Source organism: Otolemur garnettii, unplaced genomic scaffold, assembly GCF_000181295.1.
Source record: "Otolemur garnettii isolate 467f Iridium unplaced genomic scaffold, OtoGar3 scaffold00111, whole genome shotgun sequence".
Taxonomy (NCBI): domain Eukaryota; kingdom Metazoa; phylum Chordata; class Mammalia; order Primates; family Galagidae; genus Otolemur; species Otolemur garnettii.
Genome location: NW_003852506.1, coordinates 1,787,947 through 1,815,485, shown reverse-complemented (window position 1 = coordinate 1,815,485; position 27,539 = coordinate 1,787,947). Strand labels below are relative to the sequence as shown.

Here is a 27,539-nt window from a genome sequence, read left to right as displayed (position 1 = left end):
AAAAAAAAAAAAAAAAAAAGTACCCAAGTCTGCATCCCCCATCTTAAGGGGTGTGTGTAGGGGGTAGAGGAAAGGAATACAGGCAAGTACACAATGTCACTACACTAGGTGGTAAATACAGGTGGGAGGTAAACACAGGTGCTAGCGGCTCAGAGGAAGGGCAGGTAGTCCTGCAGCAGGAGGGGAGGGGTGTTAGGGAAGCTTGTAAGAGGAGTTGAGAACAACAACTGAGTTGAGGACAACAAATAATAACTATTCAAAGGAAGACAGGGGGAGCATACAGAAGGCTGGGGAAGCAAGGTGTTCAAGGCAGGAAAGTGCAATGCTTTGGGGACCTGCAAGGTCCTAAGTTTAACCATGGATGATAAGGCTGGGATGTGGGGACAAATTAAACAGGATGTCTGTAGGACAGCCATTCATAGATGACCCCGAGTATCACCGGATGTCACTTCCCTGTGTCTGCTCTATTTCCCTAGGGGTTCCCAGCACTAGACAGCGCAGAGCCTGCAGGATGGAAGGCCCTCGGTATGATTTCCGAAATGAGTGGATGAACGAATGGATTTGGCATGTTACCTCCTGGCACCCCTTGCTGCGGGAGGCAGTTCAGGCTGGAAACCAGAAAGTGACCCAGTCTCATTTCTGTGTGACAAGGGCCACTGTAGGAGCCACAGAGTGGAAGAAGGAAGCCCCAGGTAAGTGAAGTAGGTAAAGTGGTGATGGTGGGAACGCATCTGAGGGCCCTGGAGTGAGGTGGCCTGGGAGGACGGGAAGCATTTGAGAGCTACATGGTGACCCATGGGATGGAGGTTTGTAAATTTTTGGTATAAGGCCTGTGTGTTTGGAGGTGCCACTCCCTGGACATGGGACTAGAAGAGGTGCAGCCTGAAGGGGAGATATAGGGTTCAGCCAACTCCTGAGTCCCAGCTGTATTTGGAATACCCAGGTAGAAACATTGCCTGGTCAGTTGAAATGCAGGCCTGGAACCCCGGAGAGAGGTCTGGGCTGGAAGAAGTCATGGGCATCAGCAGGGTCTGAGTTGTGCTGGGAAGCAGTCAGAGCTCAGGGAGGGAGCCCTCCAGCGTGGGCTCCCAGAAAGCATCAGCAGAGGGGACACAGAGCTGGTGGGCTAGAGCTAGTGGAACCAGAATTTCTTTTTTTTTAGACACAGAGTTTCACTGATTCATCCTCGGTAAAGTGCCGTGGTGACACAGCTCACAGCAACCTCCAGGTCTTGGGTTTAGGCCTCTTGCCTCAGCCTCCCAAGTAGCTGGGACTACAGGTGCCTGCCACAACGCCTGGCTATTTTTTTGTTGCAGTTTGGCTGGGGCTGGGTTTGAACCTGCCACCCTCGGTATAGGGAGCCAGCACCCTACTCACTGAGCCACAGGTGCCACCCAGAACCAGAATTTTGGCTTAGGGAAGCCAATGTCCCAAAGGGACCTTACCATTTTCACCTTCAAGGGTAGAATAATGACCAATCAGGAAGGTTGAATGGATCAAGTCCAAGTTCAAATGCTAGGTGGGAGGAATGGGCTAAGGCAGGCAGCTTGGAACCTGGCAGGGAGTGGATGCTGGAACTCCCTTTTTATATGGTGCCCTGGGTGAGGTGCAGGGTGGGGTGGCTTTAGGAACCACTGGGATGGGGCAGTTTCTGCCTTTGAGTAACTTTCCATGTCACCTCCCAGGAGATCAGAGCTTCCCCTTTAAATATTACACTCACAGGGTCCCCGCCTTCACCTGTACTTTGTCTGTAATTTTCCACCTTCCTGGGCTCTTGGTACAGCACTTGAGCAATCAGCTACTTGGGTTGGTGCAGCTGGAGGCACCATATACACGTGGGCAAGTACATGTCTAGACTCATTACTCACTTTTTTTTGGCATGGATTTCACATGATTCTTTCATTTCCATCAGCCCTAGTTCCTCTTTCTAGATCTCTTGACCTCTTACCCTAGCACAGGAAAAATTTTATTGCAGTGTTATAGGTACTGAGAATACAGGGTTGGCTAAGAACATGGATGTGCTCATGATTAGATATCAAGGGAAAAAATGGAATACAAAATTACATGTACAGTCTGATCTAAGTGATGTGAATAAAATAAGGAGTCTAGAAAGAAACCTCTCAAGTGCCGACAGTGGCTCTGCTTGGGTTGTAGGATTTTTTTTTCCTGTTTCTCCAGTTTTTTTTTTGGCCAGGGCTGGGTTTGAACCCACCACCTCCGGCATATGGGGCTGGCGCCCTACCCTTTTGAGCCACAGGCACCACCCTGTTTCCCAAATTTTTTGTAATGAGGCTATATTGACCTTAAATAGAAAAATTCAAGTAATAAAAATAGCAACATTTTAAAACCTGAAGCCTAATCTGACAGCTACCTTCTCTTCTCGGCTGCCCCTCCAGCACAGGGCTGTTTCTGGACACTAGACCCTGGCCCTGGGTGGGGCAGGCCCTGGCTCTGTTCTGGGGTGTTGATGTGTAAATGTGCAAGAAAACAATTAAATATGGGCTTTAAAGGTTTGCATGCAGTGAGCAGGAAAGCTTCCAGAAAGCACTTGAGGCCCAATTCCCACAATTAGCTATAAAAACCCCAGGGTGGGGTGCGTGAGGGTGGGGCCCTTGGCCTCCTGAGGGTCACTCCAGCTGAGCAGGGAACGCCCAGAGTGGACTTTAAAGCTACAAGGAAGTAACACCATCAAGGCTGGGCGGGGCTGTGGGGTGGGTGGGGGTGGGTTTGGGGGATGGTGGAATCACAGTGCCTCTTGGAGGGAAACCCAGGAGCGGCAAGCCAATGGACAGCTGGCACACAGGTGCATGGCAGCTGTGGCGAGTGACCTTCCTCACAGAATTCAGGGGCCAGTCTTGGCACCTGGTAGTCAGCCTGCAAGAACTGAGGGGAGACAGAAATGGGGATGGCCTGGTGTAGTAATGAGACACCCAGGCACAGAAGCAAGCTGGTCAGTGTGGGTCAATATTCCTCACCTAACTGGGGGAAGAAACCCACAGTGTTATTGCTTGGCACAACTGTGGGCACAGGACGGAGAGGGCCACTTGTCCTACCCCACTCTAGGATAGAGGAGTTCAAGTCTTCTATTTCCCCTGGAATGTTTGTGTCTTGGGCTCTCTGAGGAAAATGGTGGTCAAAGGAGCCCCAGGGGAGAAAATGCAGGGGCAGAAATGGCAGAGACCCACGTCCCAAATGGAACCTGTGGCCCCAAGGCTGAGGCTTCTCAAGCCTCCAGTTGGAGCCCCTGTTCCTCTTGTCTCCCTCCCTGGGGACTCAATTTACCCCCAAAGGCTTCAGGCAACACCCCCACAGGGGACTTACTGCAGCTAAGAGGTACAGCCCACCCACCAGCTAGAGGAAATCTCTAATGCATTCTGCCAACAAATACTTACCGAGCACCCTCTAGGTGTCCAGTGTCGTATCAGAGAGACCCAGCTATGATTAGGCCAAGGTTCTGCTTTCCAGCGTACATTCTGCTGAGGGCTCAGCGACACCTCAAACCCACTGTGTGCTGAAGGCTAATGACGCTTATGGAGCCAGGCACTGTTTTAGACATTTGGCATTTACAAACTCGTTTCATTCATCTTCACAAATACTCGGGAACTGGGACCACTGGTTTCCTCTGCAGAACAAAAAACAGATAAGGAGGTTAAGTGACTCGGAGGCTGCCATAGCACAGCCAGGGTGGAACCCAGGGAGCTTGAAACAAACAAAAAAATCGTGACTTCCCTCTCATGTCGTCTCCTTACATGTCACCTGTGTTTGTCCAACGACACTGAGTAGGAGCCCAGAAGTCACTGTTGACACCTTCCTGACCCTTACCCATTTAGTCGCCAAGCCTGGCTAATCTTGCCTTTTAAGTATTTCTCCAAGAGGCAGATACCTGTGTGGTTCCATTGCCATTGTGACCCCAGCCCTAGGCCCATAGAATGACCTCTCTAGATGAGGGACTCACTCAACGCCACACTCAGGCCTGGCATGAAGAGACAGAGTCTGCACCCTTAGAGATGTCACCTCCATCTGGGCAGAAAATAAGCATCTTGGGCAAATCAGGACTGAGATAGAATGAGCCAAAGCAGATTATCATCAGGCATCAGGAAAAAACCAAGATAAAGAAATACGACAATCTAGCTCCAGAGGTGGGGAGTAAGTTCACACACGCTGTATCTGTTTCCTCGTCAGCATCTCCAAGTGGAATGCAAGCTCTTCACAGGTTCGCCTCATCCCTAGCCCCTTGCTTCTATTCTGTCACCCCCTTGTAGTGTGGTGAACACTAGGATATTCCGTTGTTTTTGGAACCACCCCACATATGCACTTGCAAAGAAATGCTCTGCCTAGGTAATAACATGGGATGGTCCTTGGGGAGCTTTGGAGTCCGACTTATATGGGTGTGAGATTTCCTCTCTCATGACCAGTTGGGTGGTTTGAGAACAAAATACTGATTTATTTAGTTTATTTTTTGAGACAGAGTTTCACTTTATCCTCCTCAGTAGAGTGCCATGGCATCATAGCTCACTGCAACCTCACACTCTTGGGCTCATGCGATCCTCTTGCCTCAGCCTCCCAAGTAGCTGGGACTACAGGTGCCTGCCACCATGCCTGGCTAGTTTTTTTTCTATTTCTAGTAGAGACAGGGTCTTGCTCTTGCTCAGCCTGGTCTCTAAGTCCTGAGCTCAAGCAATCCACCCATCTTGGCCTTCCAGAATGCTAGATTACAGACATCAGCCATCGTGCCACTGTACCTGGCCAAAATACTGAGTATTTTGAACCTCAATCCTCATTTATTTTTCATATGTGTGGATGGGAGGGGACAAGTAGGTACAGGAGGCCCTCAGCCTTTCTCTTGACCACCCTTCCTCTCGAGAAGGCATTGGAAGTTGCCTAGCAGACCTGACTTTCAAGGTCAAGCCGTGGTCAGCCAGAGGGTGACATGATGCTGAGTCCTGAAAGGCCAAATGAGAGTGCCTGGAATCCCTTCTATTGATTAAGATCAGCTTTTTCCCAGCTCCAGGAGTGCCACTGAGTATTCAAGTGAAGTCACATTTTTCTAGTTGTGGAAAGAGGAGACATCTGGGGAATGAGAATCTAGTGGGGCTTGATGATTTGAACCAATTTTTCTTTTCTTTTTTTTCCAATTTTTCTTTTAAAGCATCGTGTCTAAAGCACACCTGCTTTCTGAGCTCTGAGCGTTAGGTATGATTATATTACAGATGATGAAACTGAGGTACAAGTTCAGTCACTTGTTCAAGGTCACACAGGCAGTGGATCCAGGCAATCTGGCTTTGGCTCCATGCTCTTGACCACCAAGCTCTACTCCCCACAGACAGCCCTTGTTGGTAAGATCTGTTCTGCCCACAATTCCCCGCTCTTCTCTGGGAATAAAGTATTTATACTTCACCACAGTCTTTTGGATTCAGATGGCCCCCAAGATGGAAGTCAGGTGAGACTCCTCCTCCTGATCAGAGAGGGGGGGTCAGTGTCTGTGGCTGCTTGAGCTCAGCATAGGCTAGCCATCTTCCAGGGTGAGTATGGAGAACCAAACAGAGCTTGTCTCCAGAGACACAAGTTGGGGTGGGAGAGGGTGGGGTGGTATCTGACCCTTTCTGAACAGAGCAGAGACAAGATGCATGTAGTCCCAGAGAAACTAAGAAGGTCACATCTAGTTCCTCAGGAGCCCTGAGGTCCACACCTTTTTCCTGGATGCTACGATCCAATGTAGCATCCTTCAGTAAATTCCTGCTTTTGCTTTTCAGTGTACTAATTACAAAATGAGGGTCAATGAGATAGGCAAAAATGTAAAATATGAAAAGTATGTTGCAGACAGTATTCAATTAACCCTAATCTTACAGTAAGTAAAGAGATTAGCTGCAGCCTAGAGTGTGTATGGGTTGGTAAGAGTGTGATACTCAAATCAGGTGATAGAAAGCTGGTAGGAGTTTCAATTAAAATTGGCCAAAGGTGAAACTTGAAAGCTTCTTAGAAAACACATGGTAGATTGTTATGAAACTAAAACTCAGGTGAAAGGTGTGGGCACAAAAGTTCCCTCTCAACACAGCAGATGGATTCCAGTTCTACTATTCCAACTCTAATATTAACCACTGCTCAGGGCAAAATCAATGGACCCCAAGCCTGGGTCCATGTCTGTGTTTCACTCCTTGACCAAGAACTTGAATGTGTAACTGCATCAAGATCCTAAATCTGCCGCCAGTGGATGCAGTCGATTTGAGACAGCAGTCTCCCCTTGATTGTAGGAGTGACTTTGTAACCCTGGGGAAAATGCAGAGAGCAGTGTAGGATCAATGATGAGCTAAATAAAAACAAGAATATTGCCACATTTTATCCATTCTAAGGTGCATGATGTTTTAACATCTTGGGAACTGGAATGCATTTTACAATCAATGGCATCATACAATTATAAATGGTGTTTCTTCTAACCTTAGTGATGTTACGATGGTGTTACATCTTATATCTTAGGTTCGATGAAATATAGCCCTCTGCTTTAGGTTAAATATGTCCCCCCAAAAGCAAGTGTTGTAAATTTAATCCTCAAGGCAACAGTGTTGGGAGGTGGGGCCTAATGAGAACTGATTGAGCCCTGGGAGTTCCACTCTCATGAATGGATTAATGTCACTTAATGCAAGAGTTGGTTCTCTATAAAATGATGAGATTGGCCCCATCTTGCTCTGTCTCTTGCGCTTTCTTACCCTTTTGCCTTCTGCCACGTGATGACAAACTAAGGAGACCTTACCAGGTCATTTCTTCAGTCTCAGACTTCCCAGCCTTCAGAACAAGGAGAAATAAATTTCTGTTCATTATAAATACTCAGCCTGTGGTATTCTGTTATGGCTGCACAGAATGAACTAAGACATACTCCTTTTTTATTTCGATAGCTTTAGGGGGTACAGGGTTTTTTGTTACATACATGAATTGTATAATGGCGAAGTCTGGGCTTTTAGGTACACCCAAATAGTGTACAGTGTACTCAATAGGCAATTTTTCATTCCTCATTTCCCTCCCACCTTCCTGCTCCTGAGTCTCCAAAGTCCATTATGTCACTGTGTATAAGTGAGAACATGTAGTATTTGGTTTTCTGTTCCTGAGTTATTTCACTTAGAACGACGGCCTCTGGTTCCATCCACGTTGCTGCAAAAAACATTATTTAATGCTTTTTTATGTCTGAATAGTATTATATGGTAATGTGTGTATATTCACACATATATGTGTATGTACACATCATATTTAGTTCCTTGAAAAATCTCCATTCCATAGAGGTAGTATTAATTTACATTCCCACCAGTGGTGTATAAGTGCTCCCTTTCACTGCATCCATGCCAATATCTATTGTTTTTTGACGATTTATTTTTTTTCTTTGAGACAGAGTCTCACTTTGTCACCCTTGGTAGAGTGCCATGGCATCATAGCTCACAGCGACCTCCAGACTCTTGGGCTCAAGCAATTCTCTTGCCTTAGCCTCTCAAGTAGCTGGGACTACAGGTGCTTGCCACAGCGCCTGGCTATTTTTAGAGATGGCTCTCATTCTTGCTCAGGCTGGTGTTCAACCTGTAAGCTCAGGACAATCCACCCACCTTGACCTCCCAGAGGTTTTCTGACTTTTTAATAATAGCCATTCTGACAAGGGTAAGGTGGTATCTCATTGAGGTTTTAATTTTTATTTCCCTGATGATTAGTAATATTGAGCACTATTTCATACGTTCATTGGCCATTTGGTTCTTTTCTTTTGAAAAACATCTATTCACATCTTCTGCTCACTTTTTAATCAGGTTATTTGTGTTTTTCTTACTGATTTGTTTGAGTCCCTTGTAGATTCTGGATACTAGCCATTTGTTGGATGTATAGTTTGTGAATATTTTCTCCCATTCTGTAGGTTGTCTGTTTACTCTGTTGCTATGTAGAAGCTTTTTAGTTTAAGTCCTATTTAATTATTTTTGGTTCTGTTGCACTTGTTTTTGAGATCTTAGCCATAAATTCTCTGCCTAGGCCAATATCAGAAGTAATTTTTCCTAGGTTTTCTTCTAGAAACTCTCTTATCTCATGTTTCTTAATGTCATAGACCTCACAGCTACATTCCTAAAGTTATGAGAATTGTCAACACATGCATCTATTAGGCTGCCTGTCTAGCCTCTCCTTTGCTTCAGACTAATTCTCCTTACCTATGACCTCCCAAATTTACAGGGTTCAGAGGTAGTTTTTGGCAGCCAAAGTGATAAGACTTGACCTACTCTTTAGACCTGGCTGATTGGCCCAAGTGTGGACCACTGAGCCAGGCAAGGCTCATCATTTGCAAATTAATGGAGAGCCTCAGATTATCTCTAGGTGGTAAGAGGGATTATATGTAGACTAAGGAGCTGAGAATAGCTAGGTATAGTCTATCAGAGCAAAGAAAAAGGGTTCTTTCAGATTAAAAAGAAGAAAGTTGGTGGTAAGAGAAACAAATAAAAGATGGAGAAAATCCTGGTTCTGATCAGTTCCATAGACCCAGTCAAATGCACATTGCTTGGAGTCCTGGGAGACATCTGGTATACTTATCATAATTCATCCCTTCCCTCTAAATAAGCTATAGTCACTTTCCATCATTTGTAACCAAAATAAGTCTACTTAATATACATAAAAATAAATCTAATTGTGTTTACCAAACTTGGAGGGTTTATTTTCAAAAGAAATTGATACTTCGTTGTCTCAATTAGTGGAAAATTCCAGTGTATATGCAACCTTTGGGTTAGAAAGTACAGGGACTGCCCCAAGTCATGTGCCTGGTAAGCCTATGAAATCAAATTTACCTAAACCCCCAATCCTTCCAGTAACTTCTAAATTGATAATCAAAAATATCCCAAAATGACTGAGTATAAGAAAGTTATAGCCAACTAACCATATGTAACTTATACATTTCAGTAAACTTACAATAAGATAGGAAGATATCCAAATTGCATTACATGGTCTGTGGCAAACAATACTTACTAGTCTTTCCCAACTAAAGCTATGTTTCCCAGCCCTTCTTGAAGGCAAGGCAGGCTAATAGGAAGAATTAAGCTCTGACCCATGGAATATGAATGTAAGTGATAGGCGCAACTTTTGGGCCACTTCCTTAAAAGGAATACCCCATGACATAGGAAGAGCTCATGTGGAATATGGGACTTGTTCCATATGGCCCCAGGAGACTGAACTAAGGCCAGCAGGTTATTCAGGGAACAGAAGCACAAACATCCTGAGAGTCCTGTTAGAGTTAGGGTTCTTGGCTGCAAGGTACAGAAACAAACTCCATCTAAAGCAAAAATGGAATGTATTGGAATATTTGAGGTAATCACAGAATTGACTGGAGACCAGGGGACTTTCCAGGAACCAAGAGTACTCTGGAGGAGGAGGGCTGGTTACCATGAGGCACAGCCACACCATGGAGCAGGAAGGTTCTGGTTAGCATGACGAATGACCTTGAACTCTTCCTCATGTCACTGTGTTGTCCACTTAGGTTTCAAAATCATGGGGGAGAGTCTGGTTGCACCTGTATATGTTGTTCCTTCCCTGGAGGAGCATGGCATGAGGTAGGCTGATTCTAGCACGAGAGCCTGGCACCACCACCAAGAGGAACCAAGATGCTCTGAGACAAATGTCCTGTGCCACTTAAACACCTCCAAAGATGCTTTCGCTGTCTCAGAATAGGGAGAGAACTGTCTATTTAAAGACCTTACCTCCCTTCCACATTCCTCTCATGAAGACATACACCCTGCTGAGTGATTCCACTGGCAACAGGTTCACACCCCAGTTCTTCATGTGAAGATGAAACCAAGGCTGAGGAGTTTAGACTATGCCTGGCACTCAAGCCCCCTAACTCTAGACCCACTTGTGTGGAGTTGAGTCTTGTGATTCTCCTACAGAAACCTTTCCTCCTGTCAAACTGATTCACTCAATGTCCCCATCCTCTGACCCCACCAAAACATCTTGTGCTTATTCTCTCTCCTCTTACTTAGCAAAATATTATCCATTCTTCACATTCCAGCTTAAATCCCACATCACACATGGAACATTCCCGAACCACCTCAGCCCAAAGTAATCTCTCTTCGGAAATTTTTGCTCCTACTCTTCATTGGGCAGTTAATTAACCTCTTTTTATATGTTTTCTACTTTTTATAATTGATATTTAAATCTTGTCAGATGATTTAATTTTCAACACACTTGTTCCTTCTCTGGCTACCTAGATTATAACTTCTTGAGGACATGGATGAATTTAATACACCTTTGCATCTAATACAGAGCTTGACAAAATTCTTTTCACATGGACTTTGTTTGTTTGTGCTTAAGTGGTTTGAATACCCGAGGTGGGTATGATCTTGGCCCCTTACCCAGGAATTTGAGGAAGGGGTAACGGGAGATGATAAGGAAAGAATAACTTACAATTACTTTCCTTAGATCATAAAGATGATGTGAATGATTTATATTTGTACAGCTTTTGAAGTCTAATTAATATATAATAAGCTGTACATATTTAAAGTATATGTAATAATGTAAGCAATATGGTAAGTTTTGACATGTATGAACCCATAAAGCCATTGCCTTAATCAATACAATAAATATATCTGTCAAAGTTTCCTCATACCCCTTTGTAATATCTCTGCTTCACTCTCACCCTAGTCAACTATCAATTTGTTCTAAAGCACTATAGATTTGTGTTTTCTAGGATTTTACATAAGTAGAATCACTCAGCATAATTATCTTGGGATTCATCCATGTCATTCAGTGAGTTGGTTGTTCACTCCTTACTGCTGAGTACAACCTCATTCTACAGGCAGATAACAATTTGCTTCTCTATTCATTTGTTCGTGATCATTTCTTTCCAAATTTTGCCTATTACAAAAAAACATGCCATGAACATTTGTGTACAAGTGTTTGTACAGACATATGCTTTCATTTATCTCAGGTAAATACATAGGAGTAGAATGGCTGAATCATATGGTGGGTCTACATATAACACTGTTAAGAAATGGCTGTAATGATCTCACCATCTACATTCCCATCAGCTGTGTACCTTTTTAATCATAGTCATTTTAATAGGTATGTAGTGACATCTCATTATGGTTTTAATTTGCATTTTCTTAGTAACTAATGCTGTTGAACGTCCTTTCATGTATGTATTTGCTATCCATAGATGGCTTTTTGGCCATATTCTTTGATGAGGTGTCTGTTCATTTTTTAAATTATTAAAATTGGGTGTTTTCTGATTATTGAGTTTTGACTCAGGGTGCATATTGTGGACACATGTCCTTCATCAGAGGAGCCCTATGTGTAATAGCTGTGAGCCTGCATTTGTACCCCGACTATGTTCAGTCATTTGACTGGGGCCTGAAGGACATGTGACTTAGGCCCCTATGGAGCAGTGGACCCAGAGGGACAGCAGCTGGGGATCTGAGCAGCATCTTTTCCTGTCCATGATATGCCTGCAAGAAGATATGATCAGGGCCAGGTGTGGTAGCTCAGGCCTGTAATCCTAGTATTTGGGGAGGCCAAGGGTGGAGGTTCACTTGAGGCCAGGAGTTCAAGACCAGCTTGAGCAACACAGCAATAGTCTGTCTCCACAAAAAAAAAAAAAAAAACAAAAACAAAAGCCACAAAAAACTGGAAAAAGAAATTAGTGGGGTGTGGTAAGGCAAGCCTGTAGTTCCAGCTATGTGAGAGGCTGAGGCAGGAGGATGGCTTAAGCCAGGAGTTTGAGGTTATGGTAAGCTATGATAATGCCACTGCATGACTCCAGCCCAGGAAACAAAGCAAGACCCTGTCTCAAAAAATAAAGAAGTGCCTGTGGCTCAAGCAGCTAAGGTGCCAGCCACATACACCTGAGCTGGTGGGTTCGAATCCAGTCCAGGTCTGCCAAACAATGACTGCTGCAACCAAAAAACGGCCGGGCACTGTGGCGGGCACCTGTAGTCCCAGCTACTTGGGAGGTGGAGGCAGGAGAATCCCTTGAACCCAGGAGTTGGTGGTTGCTGTGAACTGTGATGCCACAGCACTCTACCTAGGTTGACAGCTTGAGACTCTGTCTCAAATAAATAAATAAATAAATAAGGTATGATCAGTGTGAGGCTGGAGTAAGCACAGGTGCTACAGGAATATGGGTAAGGAGCATCTGTGTCAGCATCTTTCAAGGTTAGGATAGGCTTTTGTAAATTTTCAGATTAATATGAGGGCACTTGGGATTAGCTTATATAGTTTGCTTTTATAAGGTTAAAGTCCAAGTTGTAGCTGTGTCCTTCACCCAGGAAGTGTGCAATATACCCAGGCAATGTACCCATTGGGTGGGAACTTATTCAACCCCTTCCCTCCCTCTCTTTTTTTTTCCCCTTTTGTGAGCATGGAGTTGCTAACCTACTTGTTTCAATTTAAGACTGAGTACATGTGATGCTCGTTTTTCCATTCTTGCAATACTTGGCTTAGGAGAATATTCTTTAAATCAGTTCAGGTTGTTACAAAAGATGCAAAATCTCCATCTTTTTAATGACTGAATAGCATTCCACAGTGTATCACAATTTAGTAATCCATTCAGATGTTGAACAGTCTGGGACTGTTTCCACGTTTTTGCAGTTATGAACTGTGCTGCTATAAACATTCATGTGCAAATGTCCTTATGGTAAATGTCTTTTCTTCTATTAGGTGGATACCTACTAATAGGATTGTAGGATCAAATGTAGGTCTGCTTTTAGTTCTTTGAGGAATCTTCAGACTTCTCTTCATAGAGGCTGTGCTAGTTTGTAGTCCCACCAAAAGTGCATGAGTGTTCCCTGCTCTCCACACCCATGTCCCATCTATTGCTTTGGGAGCTTATGATGTGGGCCATTCTCATTCTTAGGGGATATCTCAAAGTGGTTTTGATTTGCATTTCTCTGATGATTAGGGACAATCAGCATTTTTTCATATGTTTGTTGTTTATTTATCCTCATGACAAAAGTTTCTGCTCATGTCTCTTGCCCAGAAAGTTCAAGATGATTTATTGTGGGAACAAGATGGATAAAAGATTTAAATTTAAGGCATGAAACTATAAAAACCCTAAAAGAAAGTGTGGGAAAAATTCTTTAACCTTATTGCCTAGGGAAAGAATTTATGAAGAAGACCCTATTGGCAATCTCAGCAACAACAAAATTAATGAGACCTGATCAAGTTAAAGTTTTTGCACAGGTAAAGAGACAATCAACAAATCTGTCAGAATGGGAGAAGATATCTGCGTGCTATGAATTCAACAAAGGGCTAATACCCAGAATCTACAAAGAACTCAAGCAAATCTGCAAGAAAAGGCTGGGCTTTCTGTTGGACAATGGTCAAACTTGAGACCTAAGAAGAGAGCAGGAGCTAGCAAAGTCACACGCTCTATTGATGGAAGAACCAACTAGTACCACCACTTCAGAAAACCACACAGGAGGCAGCACTTCATTCCTATGCACTCCTGCACATGTGCATATATACACAAATCATACATACAAGAATGTTCCCAGCAGTATAACAGCTGTCCCCAGTAGAAATCACCCAAATCCATCAACAGCAGATGGATAAACAGTGGTTTAGTTGTACAATGGAATAGCATCAGCAGTGAAACTAAATGAACCACAGCCACACTACCTTGGATGAATCTCACAAATACTATAACAGAGAGGAACAAGCAAGCTACTCACACAACATTCAGAAAACAGGCAGAAATAGCTATTGCTTAGGAATGCATCCCCAAATGGTAAGACTCTGAAGAAAAGCATTGAAAGGGACTGTGGAAAGGGAGGTGTGGAAAGGGATTCTGGGATATTTGGGATATAGAGAATCTTTAAATTCTCTATATGGGTTTTGTGCAATTTCTGTCTGCATGATATATCTCATAATTTTAAAAGCTGGGGGTGGGGAATAAGAGAGGGCAGATGAAGGGAGAGGTGTGGGTTCCAGGGAGAGGGCAAAGACTAGGAGGGAAGTGCACATAAAGCTCTGGACGCACAAATACAGTCAGCAAGGCGGAAAGGCAGTGGAGAGGGGTGGGTCGTCCAGGTGGCCCTTACAGAAGGGCAGGCCTCATAAATACTGTTGATGAGTTTGGACTTTACCCTGAGGGCAATAGGGAGCCAAAGAAGTACAGTATTTAATCTGAGAAGAGTCTGAATCAGATTTGCATTTTCAGAAAGCTCTTCTGTCCACACCAAGGAGGAAGAATATGCCTCCCAGTAAGGAAGAGAGGAACAGGTAAAGTGAAAAGGAAAGGGTTCCCGGTCTTACACTTTGTGCTGTGTAGGCCACTCCCCAAGGCCAAGGTCAAAGCCTGAACCTGGGCTTCTTGACCCTCAGACCAACAGCCCTACTAAGGGCCAGAGGACGCAATTCTTGCTCATGCTGTGTCAAGGGACTTGTCATTTCTTAACCATTGAATCATTAATAATAATAGGAGGAGATTCTTCTATTTGGTTGCAAATATTTGAGGAGAAAGTGTCATTCCTGGCCCCAAAGGTCTTCTTATTTAAATTCTGAACACTCTGGCATTTTGGAGAAAAGGAGAAACACACACACACACAGATTTACAACATGTAACTGATCATTACAGAAAGTTAACTCTTTGTAGGAATCTTTTAATACTGCATTATATGTAGTAATTCTTTATCATTATAATGACTTTTCCTATTTGCAATGATATTATAGAGGAGCATTTGGATAATGTAGTTACTTAAAGTTTTCAAAATTATTATGTACTTAATATTAAGGTTAGCTTATTTAAGTTGTAACTAAATTACCAAGATATTTATTGCATATATTCCTAAAGTCTCAGTAAACCTAGGCTGAAAGTTCGAGATGATTTATTGTGGGAACATTCATCTGATAGCTCCCAATTATCTTGTAATTTTAATTGTACCTGAGGGAATTTTTTTTTGGCAGCCTAGATAGCTGCTGCCTATTGTTGTCACTGTGTTTATTTTTTTTTTTAAAATATGAGCAACTTGAAAAAACAGATATTATCTGATACTGAAATATTATATCTTGACCTGATACATAAATTCCTCCTAGCTACTCTTTTTTTTTTTTTTTTTTTTTTTAAAGAAAGTGCAGTGATGTCATCACAGCTCACTGCAACCTCAAAGTCCTGGGCTCAAGTGATGCTCCTGCCCCAGCCTCCCAAGTGCTGGAGACCACAGGTGCCTGCCACAACACTGGGCTCATTTTTTAATTTTTTGTAGAAACAAGGTCTCACTCTAGCTCAGGCTGGTCTTCAACTCTTGACCTCAAGGGATCCTCCTGCCTTGGCCTCCCACAGTGCTAGGATTACAGGTGTGAACCACTGCACCTGGCCTGTAGGTATTTTTGAGGAGTCTGGCTTGCTACTCAATAATTTCTCCACTAAAAATGATCATTTACTTCCTGAATATTTTCTCTGTTGGAATCCCTTCTGCCTCCCACACAATCTTTCCTCTTCTTCCTTAGTAAAAGTAAAGTCCAAGTAGTTCAGATCAAGGGCACGAGCCTGTTTTGTCTAGGCAAAACTTCACAGCAAGATGAGCTGACTAATCTAGCACCTATATGGGCTTTGCTGCTTCTAGGTCTCTACTCAAGTCCAGCGATTTCAATGAGGGCACCCTGCTGTTGAATCCACAGAAACACATCCAGTCAGTACCAGCCACCGGGGCTGGGATGGCCCTCACAGACAGTTACATTTTGAAATGATACTTGCATTTTGACCTTACCAGGAAACATTCACTGGTGGTGTCATGGCACCCATCTGTCAACATTCCTTGGGTGGCAGACCCAAAGCAAGCTTTGGACTATCCTCCTCCTCTTCCAGGTTAAAGCCCAGAATAGAGACTATTTAGAGCAATAAAGATATCACTGCAGCTCATCAGAAGATTATCATCTTGCGGTGAAGTTTTAGAAAATTAAAACATCTAGAGGAGAAATGCTAAGGAATCGGATCATATAATAATTTACGCCTTATACTAGGAGCTGAGGAAATACCAAAGGTGGGTGTGGCCAAAACAAAGGTAAGTTGGTCTAGAATGTTTTTGGAGAAGAAACCTAAGACCACAGTTGACACGTGGCTCCCTGAGCTGTCCCTCCAAAACCCCAGCAGTGGCCAAGTCCTCCGGATTCCATCCGCTAACACTCCTTCCTCTGCATTCTGCATGGCAGGTTCCCCCTTTGAAGCTATTCAGGCCTGAGGATGTTCTGCCCTTTTATCTCCAGCCTTAAAACCCCTCCAGGGTTGAGCCCGTCTGGCCTGGCCCAGCCCTCCTGCCCCCCTGGTTTCTTCTGTGGGGTCCTCCTGTAGCCCTTTGTTCAGCCCTCCTAGGAAGCCTGCCCCCTGGAGAGCCCCGCTGGCTAGTTTCCTCTCTCGGCAGCCCTCTTCAGCTCACCGTCTTTGTTCTTAGGTTTTCTAAACCTCCAAGCCTTCCTCACATGTTTTTTCTGGATTTTGCACTTGTGGAGAAGTAACACAAAGCTGTTTAATAAGCACAACATTAGTGACATTTAACACTAAGGACACTTGTGGGCCTCTTGGGGGACACTTTGTGATAGTGTTAGAAGAAAAAAGTAACTTTTAGAGCTAGTGAAGATGCAGGCAGTACTGTCTTTGTAAAGTCATCGAGTGAAAAAATATTAACTATCTCTTTCCTTAAAAAGATACTGTGGCAAAGAGAATATTTCCCATAAACATCTCAAATTTTTTGTTTTCTTTTTTGGTAGGGGATAGTGAAGTTGGGCTAAAAATAAGAAAGCATTTAGATACTTTTTGTGTACCTTTTTTCTTATGAGTAGAGCCCAAAGTTGACTCCCTCTCCCCCCAAAAAGTAGTTGATCAAAGTTAGAAAAATAATTAGGAAATTGGTGGGTTAAAAGAGAGAAAATGCTTAAAGATCTTTCCAGATGTCCATCCTAACAATATATGTTCCATTTTGCAAGGAACACAACCAATAGCATATCTAAGCTGAATTAGGTAAAAACTAGTGAATTTAGTGCATAGTGGCTTAATGAGGAGAAAAGAAGAATCCATGGCAAATAGTAGGGTCTGAAGACTGGGTGAGGGTGTGTGCGGGGGGTGGGGGGTGGGGTGGGGTTAGAAAATACCAATGCGTTCAGTGGTAACACAATTAAAAACAAATGAAATGTTGTAACTTGCAACTGGGCCATGGTCTGAGGAACACAGATGCACACTGAGCAGCCAGGCGGAGAAATGGGGCTTTACAGGTCCAGGTCCTCCCTGGGACCTGTAAGGTACGGACAATGCTAAGTCTTTGGGAAGCAAGACTGAACAGGTGGTGTGCACTTTGCCACAAATGGAGGCTCCCTTTTTTCAAGGAGATGACAGGATGATGAGAGTGACATCTAACAGCTTAAACTGTGACTTGGTTCCACTGTGGAATCATTTTCTTCATCAACTGAAAACATTCACATTTCTCCACTTTCTCAGGGGCTTATTTAGAGACACAAGGTTACATAAGCAGAATGATGATTTGTTTTAACTTCCTTCCTCCCAGTGATATTAGAATTCACCTTTTAGACTATTGGAGGATTGTGTTTACTGTGGATTTATCCATCAGCAACAGTAAAATTGGCATCGTAGCACGTGGCTAGGAAGAAGAATCTGGTAAACAAAGGTTTTTTTCCTTTGAGTTGTGCCAGCCCAGAGCTCTACGGGATAAATAATTTACCTTGTTTCCTTATCAGATTCCTTATCTACAGACAGGGAGATCACTCATTTTATACACTTTCCACTGCCCACTTGTACTGTTATGGTAGATTGGAATCCTGGCAGGAAAGGTTAAGTCACAGTTCTTCAGAACCAAACCCCAAGGTGTGCTGGGATCACAGGAACTCAGGTTAGTATTAATTCTGCCCTAAATCCTTGTTGCTGGGATTCTTCCTTGCTTTGGAGAACAGCCACATTTGGGGCAAGAAGGAAAAAGGAGCCAAAAAAGGGAACCAAGGAGACAAAGGAAAACCTCCAAAGTGCAGTCATGGATGGCAAAGAAGAGACCCTCAGGACTGCAAAGGGGTCCTAGACCAGGTTGCCAGAGAAATAGCTACTTGGGGGCCAAAAGACCAGTGGTGATGTCGTGAGGGAACACAGATGGCAGAGGCTAGGACGAGATGCAGTGGTCTTGGACTGCTGGGGAAAAGTGGATGTGAGAACAAAGAGGAAGAATGACAAACTGAGAGGGCAACAGAGTGACAGGGTAAAGATGCGACTTTTTCTAGTGAGAACAGACCTATGTATATGCTTGAAGGCAAAAGAAAGAAATCTGTGCAAAGATAGAGTTTGGTCCTTCTAGGAGTGACCAGTTACAGGGCCCCTCGGAGTAGGATTCTGCAGTCACATAAAAGGAGAGCACAGAGGAAAGGCTGCAATAAAAGTTTGTTGACTGACTAATAGTTTGCTCGGTTTGCATTGGCTACTTAACATTATGTTGTGTAACTGGGGTTAAGTGTGTAGGTCTGTACAGTGTGGAGCAAATTATTGAAGCTTTTACTGTCTCATTTCCTTACATGTAAAATGGGATAATACCTATCTTTGTGGTGAGAATTCAATGTTAATTCATGGCAAAGCTTTTACAACAGGTATTGGCTGATAATAAATGCTCAAAATGTTAGATTCAGTAATGAAAATAACAGTCATCTTTGAGAATTAACAACTGAAATCTCAAGGTCAAGTCTCATTATATAGAAATTTAAAATAAGTAGGTAAAGGTGATTAATCAGTTAAAAACTGTTTTGGTGAATTTAAGCCTGGAATTGTAGCAGATACTAAATCTGCAGCAGTATTTCTTATACTTTTAAGAAATCTTTTTCTTTTTTTGCAGTTTTTGGCTGGGGCCAGGTTTGAACCCACCACCTCTAGGTATATGGGGCTGGCACCCTACTCCTTGAGCCACAGGCACCTTCCCAAAGAATCTTTTTCTTTAAGGAAGCCATCAGCATTCTGCAGCTATGCTTTGAAAAACAAGGTTGAAGAGGAAAAATCAGGGTAGCTGCTCTCTTTCTTCCTTTTAGGAATGGAATGAGTCTGTAGGTGGCCACCAAATTGGGAGGATTTGAGGGTGCTGACTCTGGGGTGAGGCATTGCACAATCAGGCTACTTTTCTTATATCACTTGTCAAGTTGGGGTGGGGGTAGAGGAAAAAGCCAGATCCTCCCTAATCCCTGGGCATTAAGGAAAACTGGAGTTTCTAAGGGAAAATGCTCCAAGTTGAAGTTGGCTGATGATATCACCTTGGTCTCTGGTTTGGCATATTCCAGAGGGGTCAATTTGTAAACTGGGTCGTGTAACTGACAACAGGAGGGGCAGATGAAGAGGACTCGACCTAGAAAACCTATAACTCACTTCTGAAGGTCCAGAAATTCCTTATTTCCTTGTTATTTATAGTATGCCACTCTTTCAAACCAAAGGTGAATTGAGTTGATGCTATATAGGTAATTTGGATTAATTGCCTGTGTGGTAGTTTAGAAGAATGTGGGTTGTGGACCAGTCTAGGAATAGAACATGTTAAAGCCTAGATATCACAGAAAAACTTGTGTTCAAACTATCCTCTGCAGCTCTTGTGGTGAATGGGAGGGTGGAGACGTGAAATGGTAAGGTCTCTGGGTAGGGTGACAAAGTGATTCTAGTCTTGGTTTACCTGCAGTACATGGTGACTCCACTGAATACCAGTAACCTTAATCTGTGTGGTAAGAGAACAAGATGCCAGAAGACATAGCATGGTCACTAAAAGTATGGGGTCAGCTTTCAGATAGTCTAGATCCAAATTTTGTTTCTATTACCATGTTTGTATGTATGTTACCTTTGGCTAGTTACAAAACTTTTGCATGCCTGTATATCCTAATTCCTAAAGTGGGATTAATAGTACTTGACTCTGTTAAACAAAAAGTGATTCAAATGATGCTTGTTAAAGCACAGTAAGGCAGACTTTATTTAGGACCATCCCTATAGATATGGCTATAGGGACCACTGCAGTGGGGGAAGAGGGCTAAGGCTTGACTGGGAATACGTTATGGGAAAGTGGCAATTTATAGCCAGGGAGCAGAGAAAGCGTGTGTATGAGAAACAGAGAGAGTGAGTGAGAATGAGAATGAATGGAAAATTACCAAGAGGAAATATCAGGGTTTGGGGGGATCCTGGCTAAGCCAACCTGATAGAAATTTTGCAGAGGACAGGCCAGGGTTATCAGAGATCAACTGGGGATAGAGGAGAATGAGGAACCCCATCAGGTAAAAGGGAGGGGCTGGGGTTTCTCCTTATACCGAGTTACCACGGTTCTTTGCTAAAATTGGATTTTACAAGAAAGTGCACAGATGGGTCTAGCAGAAGATTCAAAAGCCTGAATAAAGTTTGGTCAAGCAAAGATTCTCTGTCACCTCAGGGCTGTCGTGAGAATTTCAGGACATAGGCTATCCACCTTAGCATGGTTCCTGAGTCAGAGGACGTGCTCAATAAACTTTACCTATTGAAATTAAAGCACTCTTAAAGTTGACAAACACTTCACTTATATACCCTTGTAATGGGGCAAGCTGAGGGGCAAGGGCAGCAGCAGACCCTGGCTCTATCTCTGAGAAGAGGCGCCGTGCATGCGGCATCTGCAGTCAGAGGCTGGGAAGAGTGGGGAGCCCTGTGTTGAGAATACCAGGGTCTGGGACTGCAGGATGCGCCCCCTAACCCATATCTTAGACAGCTGCTACTCGATCTCCCAAGTACTCAGTCGATCCTTTAAATTAATGCTGTGCAAACATTTAAAGAATAACGGATGGAGTCAAAGTATTAGGCTGCCCTTGGCAACAATACGTGGGGCAGGCCGGAGGCACACAACAAATGCCGGAGTCCCGCCTGACGGTCAGTGCCTGGCACCGTTCTGCGCCGCTTCCACGCATCAACTCACTCCAAGGCATCGCGTCCCCACTTTCCGCACAAGCAGCCTGTCCAAGGTCACGCAGCGGCGGAGAAATGCGGCCGGACCCGAGCCCGCGCGCTGGGCAAAGGCGGTGGGCGGGGGTGGGGGTGGGGGTGGGGGGTGGGCGCGGGAGACGCCCCCCGCCGGCCTCGAGCGCAAACGTTCCCAAGCCTCCGCGCTCAGCCGTAGGCCGCAGAGCTCAGGTCCTGCCGCGACCCCGCCTTCCGCCACGAAGACCCCCCAGCGCTGGGGACTCGCGGGCGAGGGGCGCGCGCACTGACGAGACCGCACCGCGGCGCACGCGCACACGCGGGCACTCACTCGCCCGCCGCCTAGGATGAGACCGGAGGCATGGAAAGTTCCAGCCCGTTCGAGAGCCCTAGGTAGCAAGCGCGGCGGAGGGGGCGGGGTCGCGAGGGGGAGTGCGGTCTCGGCGGCCCGCTCCAGTGGAGCCCGCGGCGTCGCCCCCGAACTGCGGCAGCCCGGCGGGGCTGGGGTCTCCGCGGGGGCGACGCCACGGGTAGCCGGGCAGAGGAGGGGGCGCGGCGGCCGGCGCGGGGGGCGGGGCAGGGGCTGCGGCCGCGCGGGGCGGGGCGCGCCGAGGGGGCGTGGCGGGCCGTCTGCGCAGCTGCCAGAGCCTTTAAGCCCGGGCTCGCGCGGCCGGAGCGTGCTTTCGCCGCGCGGTCCAGCACCCCCAGGTCCCGTCAGTCTCTGCCGTCCCGCCAGTCAGCGCCCCGGGAGCCGGCTCGGTCCGAAGCGTTCGGGCATGCCCCGCTACGAGCTGGCTTTGATCCTGAAAGCCATGCAGCGGGTAAGTGACCTTCCCTCAGAGCCGGTCTTCCCGCGCGGGCGGCCCCGCCGCCGCTAGGCCTCCTTCCCCAGTGCGCCCTGGCGGCGGGACCCCGGGCCTTACCGCGCGGCCCAGAGGGGGTCGGGGTGGTGGGCGGGCGTCCGCGCGGAGGGGGTGCGCGTGGGTCGGCTCGGCCCGGCCGCGTGCGCGCGGGAGGCAGGGTTGTGCTGCGCGTGTGCGCGGCCGCGGGAGGGTGTGCCTCGCACGCGGGCGGGGGGCGGGGCAGCCGGGTCGGGCCCGGGTTCGCGCCCCGGCCCCGGCCCCGGCCCGAGGGAGTCCAGTGGAAGGCCCTCGGGAGGACACGCGCGAGAGCCCAGCCCGTCTTCGGCCTCGGCCCGCCCCCGCTCGTCCTGAAGCTGCCTCGTCGCCGGCCCCGCCGCCCGCTCCGTCCCGCTCCGTCGGCCTCCGCCGCCCGCCTCCACTCTAGCGTCTGCCGGCCGCCCGGGACGTCGGCGCTCAATAAAGCGTTCCTCCAAAGCGTGTCTGTGCAGTTGTCTGTGCTGCGGTCGCTTACAACCGCTCTCACGTTAAAAAAAATCTTTGATTTCTCTTTTTCTGACTTCAGTGAAAATCCTGCTCCGAGTGCCCTTAGCCCAGTTTCATTCATCCAAGTTGTGGCCATTATTGCGCCTTCAGAAGACACTTTTCTCCCCCCTGCTTTTGATTGATCTTGAGGTAGGGGATTTCAGGCTTGGAGGGATAAGCGAACCAGCAGCCCTTTCACTTCAGGTGATGGCGTGGCCGAGGACAGGGGCCCGCGGCCCGGAGGCAGCACTTCGTCCTCAGTTCTGGGTCAGGTACTCCACAAGTCGTCGCCGAAATCCCCATCCTTCCTGAGTTCGGTAACGTAGAGTGTGATGTATGCTTCTCCTCTTCCCCTCCCCGCAGGTATAATGGATAAAAATCGTTGTACCAGGTGTGAACTTCCAGCTATGCTAGAAGCATAGCTTCCTACAGCGCGGGAGGTGTGGATACATTCTATATTTGAATCAGGCCTAGGGTCAATTGCGAGGAATAACTGTTACCAAGTTTGGTTGAACTTACGTCTTGGATCATGGGCCAGGCTCTATTGATAAACAATCAGGGAGCATTAGAAGATGGTTAGAAAGTGTGCTTTGCACTCTGTACTGGCAAAGGATGCCGGTGCCTCGACCAGTTTAGACAGTCTGGCCAGGCATGCCATTGTGTCCCTTAGCTTGTTCATGAATTTGGGAGAAGTTAAGATTGTAGCCTCTTGAGTAACCCCCTTTCTGTTCTCCCTCACCAGGATATGCAGCCTAAAAAGGATAGGAACATGGAAAAGGGAACATTTTTAGTTAAGTGGAAGTTGTTTAAGTCCTCCCTTTAACTTACACTTTTTAAGAAATGTAGAACCTGGGAAGTGTGGTGACTGAATTTTTTTTTTTCTTGTTTGGGGTAGGGGAAAGCTGGTGATCACTGAAGAGGCAGCATACAGGCATAATACGGCACATTTTATAAACCTTTGAAATAAAGACTCTGTAGTCCTTTGTTTTTGACATAGCTCCAAGTACTTTGGTTAACATGGGTACAAGTATACTAGTTAAATGTATTTGCTTTACTATACTACTTGTGTTTTTTTGTATCTTTGAATGCCCAGGGTTTATAATCTGGGTGTTGGAGCATACAGTTTTTACTGTAGCGCAGATAAACCAAATGTAGTTTGGTTAAGATAATAAATACCTTCCTTGAAATCCTTGCCTGAGAGCAGATGACAACCCCCCCCCAAAAAAAAAACCCTTAGAAAACAGATATAAAGGTGAATTGCTTCTTACAGGAGGCAGAGGGTGGTGATGGCAGCCTGTAGCAGTAGAGAGAAGGTTGTAACAATGCTCAAGTTTTGTTAAGATCCTTGACCTAAATAAAGTACGATTAAAACAAACTTCTAAGTATTTTGTTCAGAAACATTTGAGCTAAAGTAGGATGAATACTTGGGGGGCGGAAATGAATGAAAACATTTAGCTTTATTTAATGTTACTGTGAAATTGTACATTCTAAGCTGAGGCAGTTTGTACTCTGCTGCAGGAGGGCTGGTGTAACTCCTCAGTTCTAAGATACATGTCTTTCATATTTTTGGATTTTGCGCTATATGCCTCTTAAGGTACTCCTTTAAAGTAATGGTTTATTTTTCCTTCTCACACCTCCAAATCATTTGTGTCTTGGAAATGAGGAATATGTCATGTTAGGAACTTTTACAGCAGATGGGACATTAAGAGACCATGGTTTTACCAGCCTTGGAATTCTGAGCTGCCCTGCTTTCTGTGCTACTTTGTGAGTCCAAAGAGCATTCTTAGTCTCTTTGGAGAGTGTTGCTTCCCCATCTGCATTTTTTTTTTGAACCCTAGCTTGATTTCCTTAAAACAGAGCATACAGAGTTTTTATATTGAAAATTTGGTTTTTGTGTTGAGAGCCTCACAACATTTGCATTGTTTGAGGCCCCATGGAAAGTCAGATTTCAGGGTCTATGTAGAATAATTCCTTATTGAACTATACAGTTAATCATTGAGAAGTTTGAATACTATCTTTTTCTCAGCTTGCAATTTGGAGTTGATTATAATGAGTTCCTGTTTTTGTTGCAAATACACGTTCTCCCACAAAGAAATTTATTTGCAGGTACCATTTAGCTTGAATTTTAATGTGTGTATATAAAGTTATTTCTATTTTCTTCCTACTTTGACAGGAAAAGTAGTTAAAAGTGTTAAATTCTGAATTATGACTGACACAGTAAAGCAATGGCTGTTGTGAAACCAGGCCTTTAAAGGTGATGACAAGCAATTTGAAAAAGTAGTTCCTTAGACCACTTTTAGGCCCTATTTGTAGAAGATTCTCCAGAATAAAAAGATTGTTAAAGTCCTATTGTACCTGGATTAGATAGCATCAGAAGAGTTTTATTCACTTCTGGAAAACACAAGTGTTCAAAGGCTGTAATATGGAAGGACATAGCTACAGAGGAAAGAGCAAAGCTGCCGATTACCAGGCAGTAGAAGAAAGACCTTTTCTGACAACTGAAAAAAGAATGGATTGCCCCTGAGATGGTGAGTTCTCTCTCCACCTCCACCTTGTCCCTGCAATACCAACTTTCTGGTAGATGAGAATGGGTCATGCATTTGATGAGTGAGCTTTGACACTGATTTTTAATTTCAGTTAAGTAAAAGACTGAATTGCCAATACCTGAATGATAAGATGTATATTGCATAGAGGAGCTTAGGAAGAGCTGTGTGAACTTTGTAGAAAACTTTTACGCCTGGGATGGGTGCAGAAAGAGCTAATTTTGAGGAGAAAATCAACATGCATATATATGTATTTTCTTTGGATACTTAGTTTAGGAACAGTTTATTATGTCTTAACGCCACCCACAGCTGGCATAATTAAATTTATGAAATTTTTGGAGGAATAATATTCCTGAAATCCTTTCATCACCATTCAGGAATTTTACATTAAGAACTAAAGGTGAATGGTTTAAATAATAACCAGCTTAATTACTAAATGAGTGCATGCTCAGCACAATAGCATTAATATCTATCTGCTTGTGTATGTTTTTCTAACAGGAGTAAGTAGGTAGATAGCAACTTTGGAAATCTTCTTTCTCATTAAAATAGAAACAGGTTCCTAAATTATTTTTATGTTGAATACTCCTCATTTTTAATTTCATTGAAGGAGGCAGGTTATGTTTTATGTTAAGATAACTCAGTGAAGATAGTTCTTTGTGAGTAAAGATTACATGATGTGATCCGAGTTTTTATGACCTGATTTTATTTAGGTATAGAAGAGTATAATGATCATCAGTTCCTTAAATGTAGAAAGGTTTTCTGGTCGTTGGGTGAAGAGTCTGTACTATTTCTCTTCACTCAAGCCTTTTTGATTAGAAAACCTGGTAAAAGTTTTGTATTTGTTCTAGAGTAATATGCAAATTAGTATATTCTGAGAATAACTACACAGTGTTGGCAGTTTAGGTACCTTTGGTGGTGTAGGGTGCTAATGAACTGGTGTTATGTATGGGTCCGGCCAGCCTTAGGTTGGCCAGCTTGTAGCTTGGCTTGCTTGGCAACATTTGATTAGCTGGGAAATAGTGACATTTCTGCTTTCAGTTGGTAGGAGACATCAGTTCAAATGGAAAAATGGCCAAGTTAAGACTTTTTTTTTCTCATAGGCCCTCCCTGAACGGCTTAGCCTTGTGTCTAATAATCTCTCATTGTATTTTGTCTGCTTGAAACCAGACAGCTTAAAATAGTTATCAAGTAATGAAAGACTTGAGCCTGTGGACAATGTTATACTTTCATTTGGTATTAAAGTTTTCTTGGGTTACAGCTATTGCAGCAGCAAGTGATTGAAGAAGGAATCCTGTTCCTGCCCCTGAGCTAAGGTACAAGGAGTGGCTTGGGGGTAAGGAGTCCTTCCTCACCACCTATGGTTTGTATCTGTGAAGACTGATTGTTGCAAATTGACATTCCATACTACATTTTTTTCTTGTTATGAATGACTCACATTCAACACTGATGTGTATAGGCTTTTTTAAAAAGTTAGGTTATATCTCATTTATATGAAGACTGCTATTGAATTGTCTCATCTTTTAGAGTATAAAATAACTACAGAAAATAGAGTTTGGAAACAATGAGGGACAAAGTCTAAAGTAATTTTCATCTAATGCCTTTTCTCAATTTGTACTATAGTTTGTTCTATAGGTTTACCTAAAAGAAAATTGGAATTTAGAAAAGGGGTTTAACATCAAGGTCAAAGGAAGGATAGAGAGGGCAGAATGAATTACTCTGGAGTGATTACTCATATAAAAAGCTGTTGTAGTTTAATATCAAACTTTTCCTAGTTTACTTATTGGCTTCATGTTAGAATTTATTTCTAATCTCATGAAGGTAGCTGTTCAAGATGAGTACTTTTAGTGGAAGGTGGTAGTTTAAAACTAACAGGTGTCGTTATCAACACATACAATTACCACTTAGGGTAATCAAGTTTAAGGAGTTAGTCAAATAAATGTCTAGTAATTCATCAATTTATTTAAAGGGGGAGCTACCCTCTGGAGTTTGGAAAAAGTCAGCTAGTTGCTCTTAACTTGGAGCAGGGATTGGCTGACTGGCTTATGGGCCAGCTCTGATCTGCCACATAGAGTGTCCCAAAGGTCACCCTTGAGGTCTCTATTTTCCATAGGGAAAATGGGAAATTGTAGCTACATGCACCTTTATTTACAAAATGTTCATTACAAAGTTTTACAAAATATTGTGTTGGCCACCTCTTTGTAAAACTTTGTAATGAATATTTTGTAAATAATGGTGCATTTAACTACAATTTCCCCATTTTCCCTGTGTATGGGGACTTACCGGGCAACCTTTAGGACACCCTGTATTTTTTAGGCTTGTGAGTTCAAAAAGGATTTTACAGTTAAGTAGTTGAAAAAAGATAAAAAGAATATTTTATGATGTGCGAAAATTATGTGAATTCAAATTTCAGAGTGTAGATAATGTTATATTGGATTCTTGTTCCTTTGTTTATATTGTTACTTCTTTATAGAGCAAAATTTCTAAACCCTGATTTAGAATGTACACACACAGAATTTTCTAGGTTTGACATTTCTCCCTTGATTCTTGCCTTTCTGTTTTCTTTATGTACTATGCCTTTAGCCTTCTCGTGGATGATGTGCTGTTTTTTGTAACAAGCTGACAATCCTGGCATTTTCTACTGTCTTCTATGCTGGTTATAGCTGCCTGGATGTCCCCTTCTCACTGCAGACTCAGTGTGGTTCAAAACTTAATGAGTTGACT

The 27,539-nt window shown here is 44.2% G+C and overlaps 1 protein-coding gene across 3 annotated transcripts in view; it reads left to right on the top strand.

Annotated features, from left to right (window-relative positions):
* The first annotated feature begins 21,232 nt into the window (after positions 1 to 21,232).
* Positions 21,233 to 27,539, top strand: part of MRPS6 (mitochondrial ribosomal protein S6) — a 60,370-nt gene continuing 54,063 nt past the window's right edge. Inside the window, exons 1-2 of one of the 3 annotated variants that reach the window (XM_023517446.1) lie at positions 21,233 to 21,283; positions 21,590 to 21,711. In XM_023517446.1, coding sequence (XP_023373214.1) covers positions 21,238 to 21,283; positions 21,590 to 21,711 — 168 coding nt within the window. In that variant the 5' untranslated portion in view covers positions 21,233 to 21,237. Of the gene's footprint in view, positions 21,284 to 21,533; positions 21,712 to 27,539 lie in introns of those variants that run through there. The other 2 variants (XM_012809716.2, XM_003797053.3) reach the window with 2 other exon arrangements.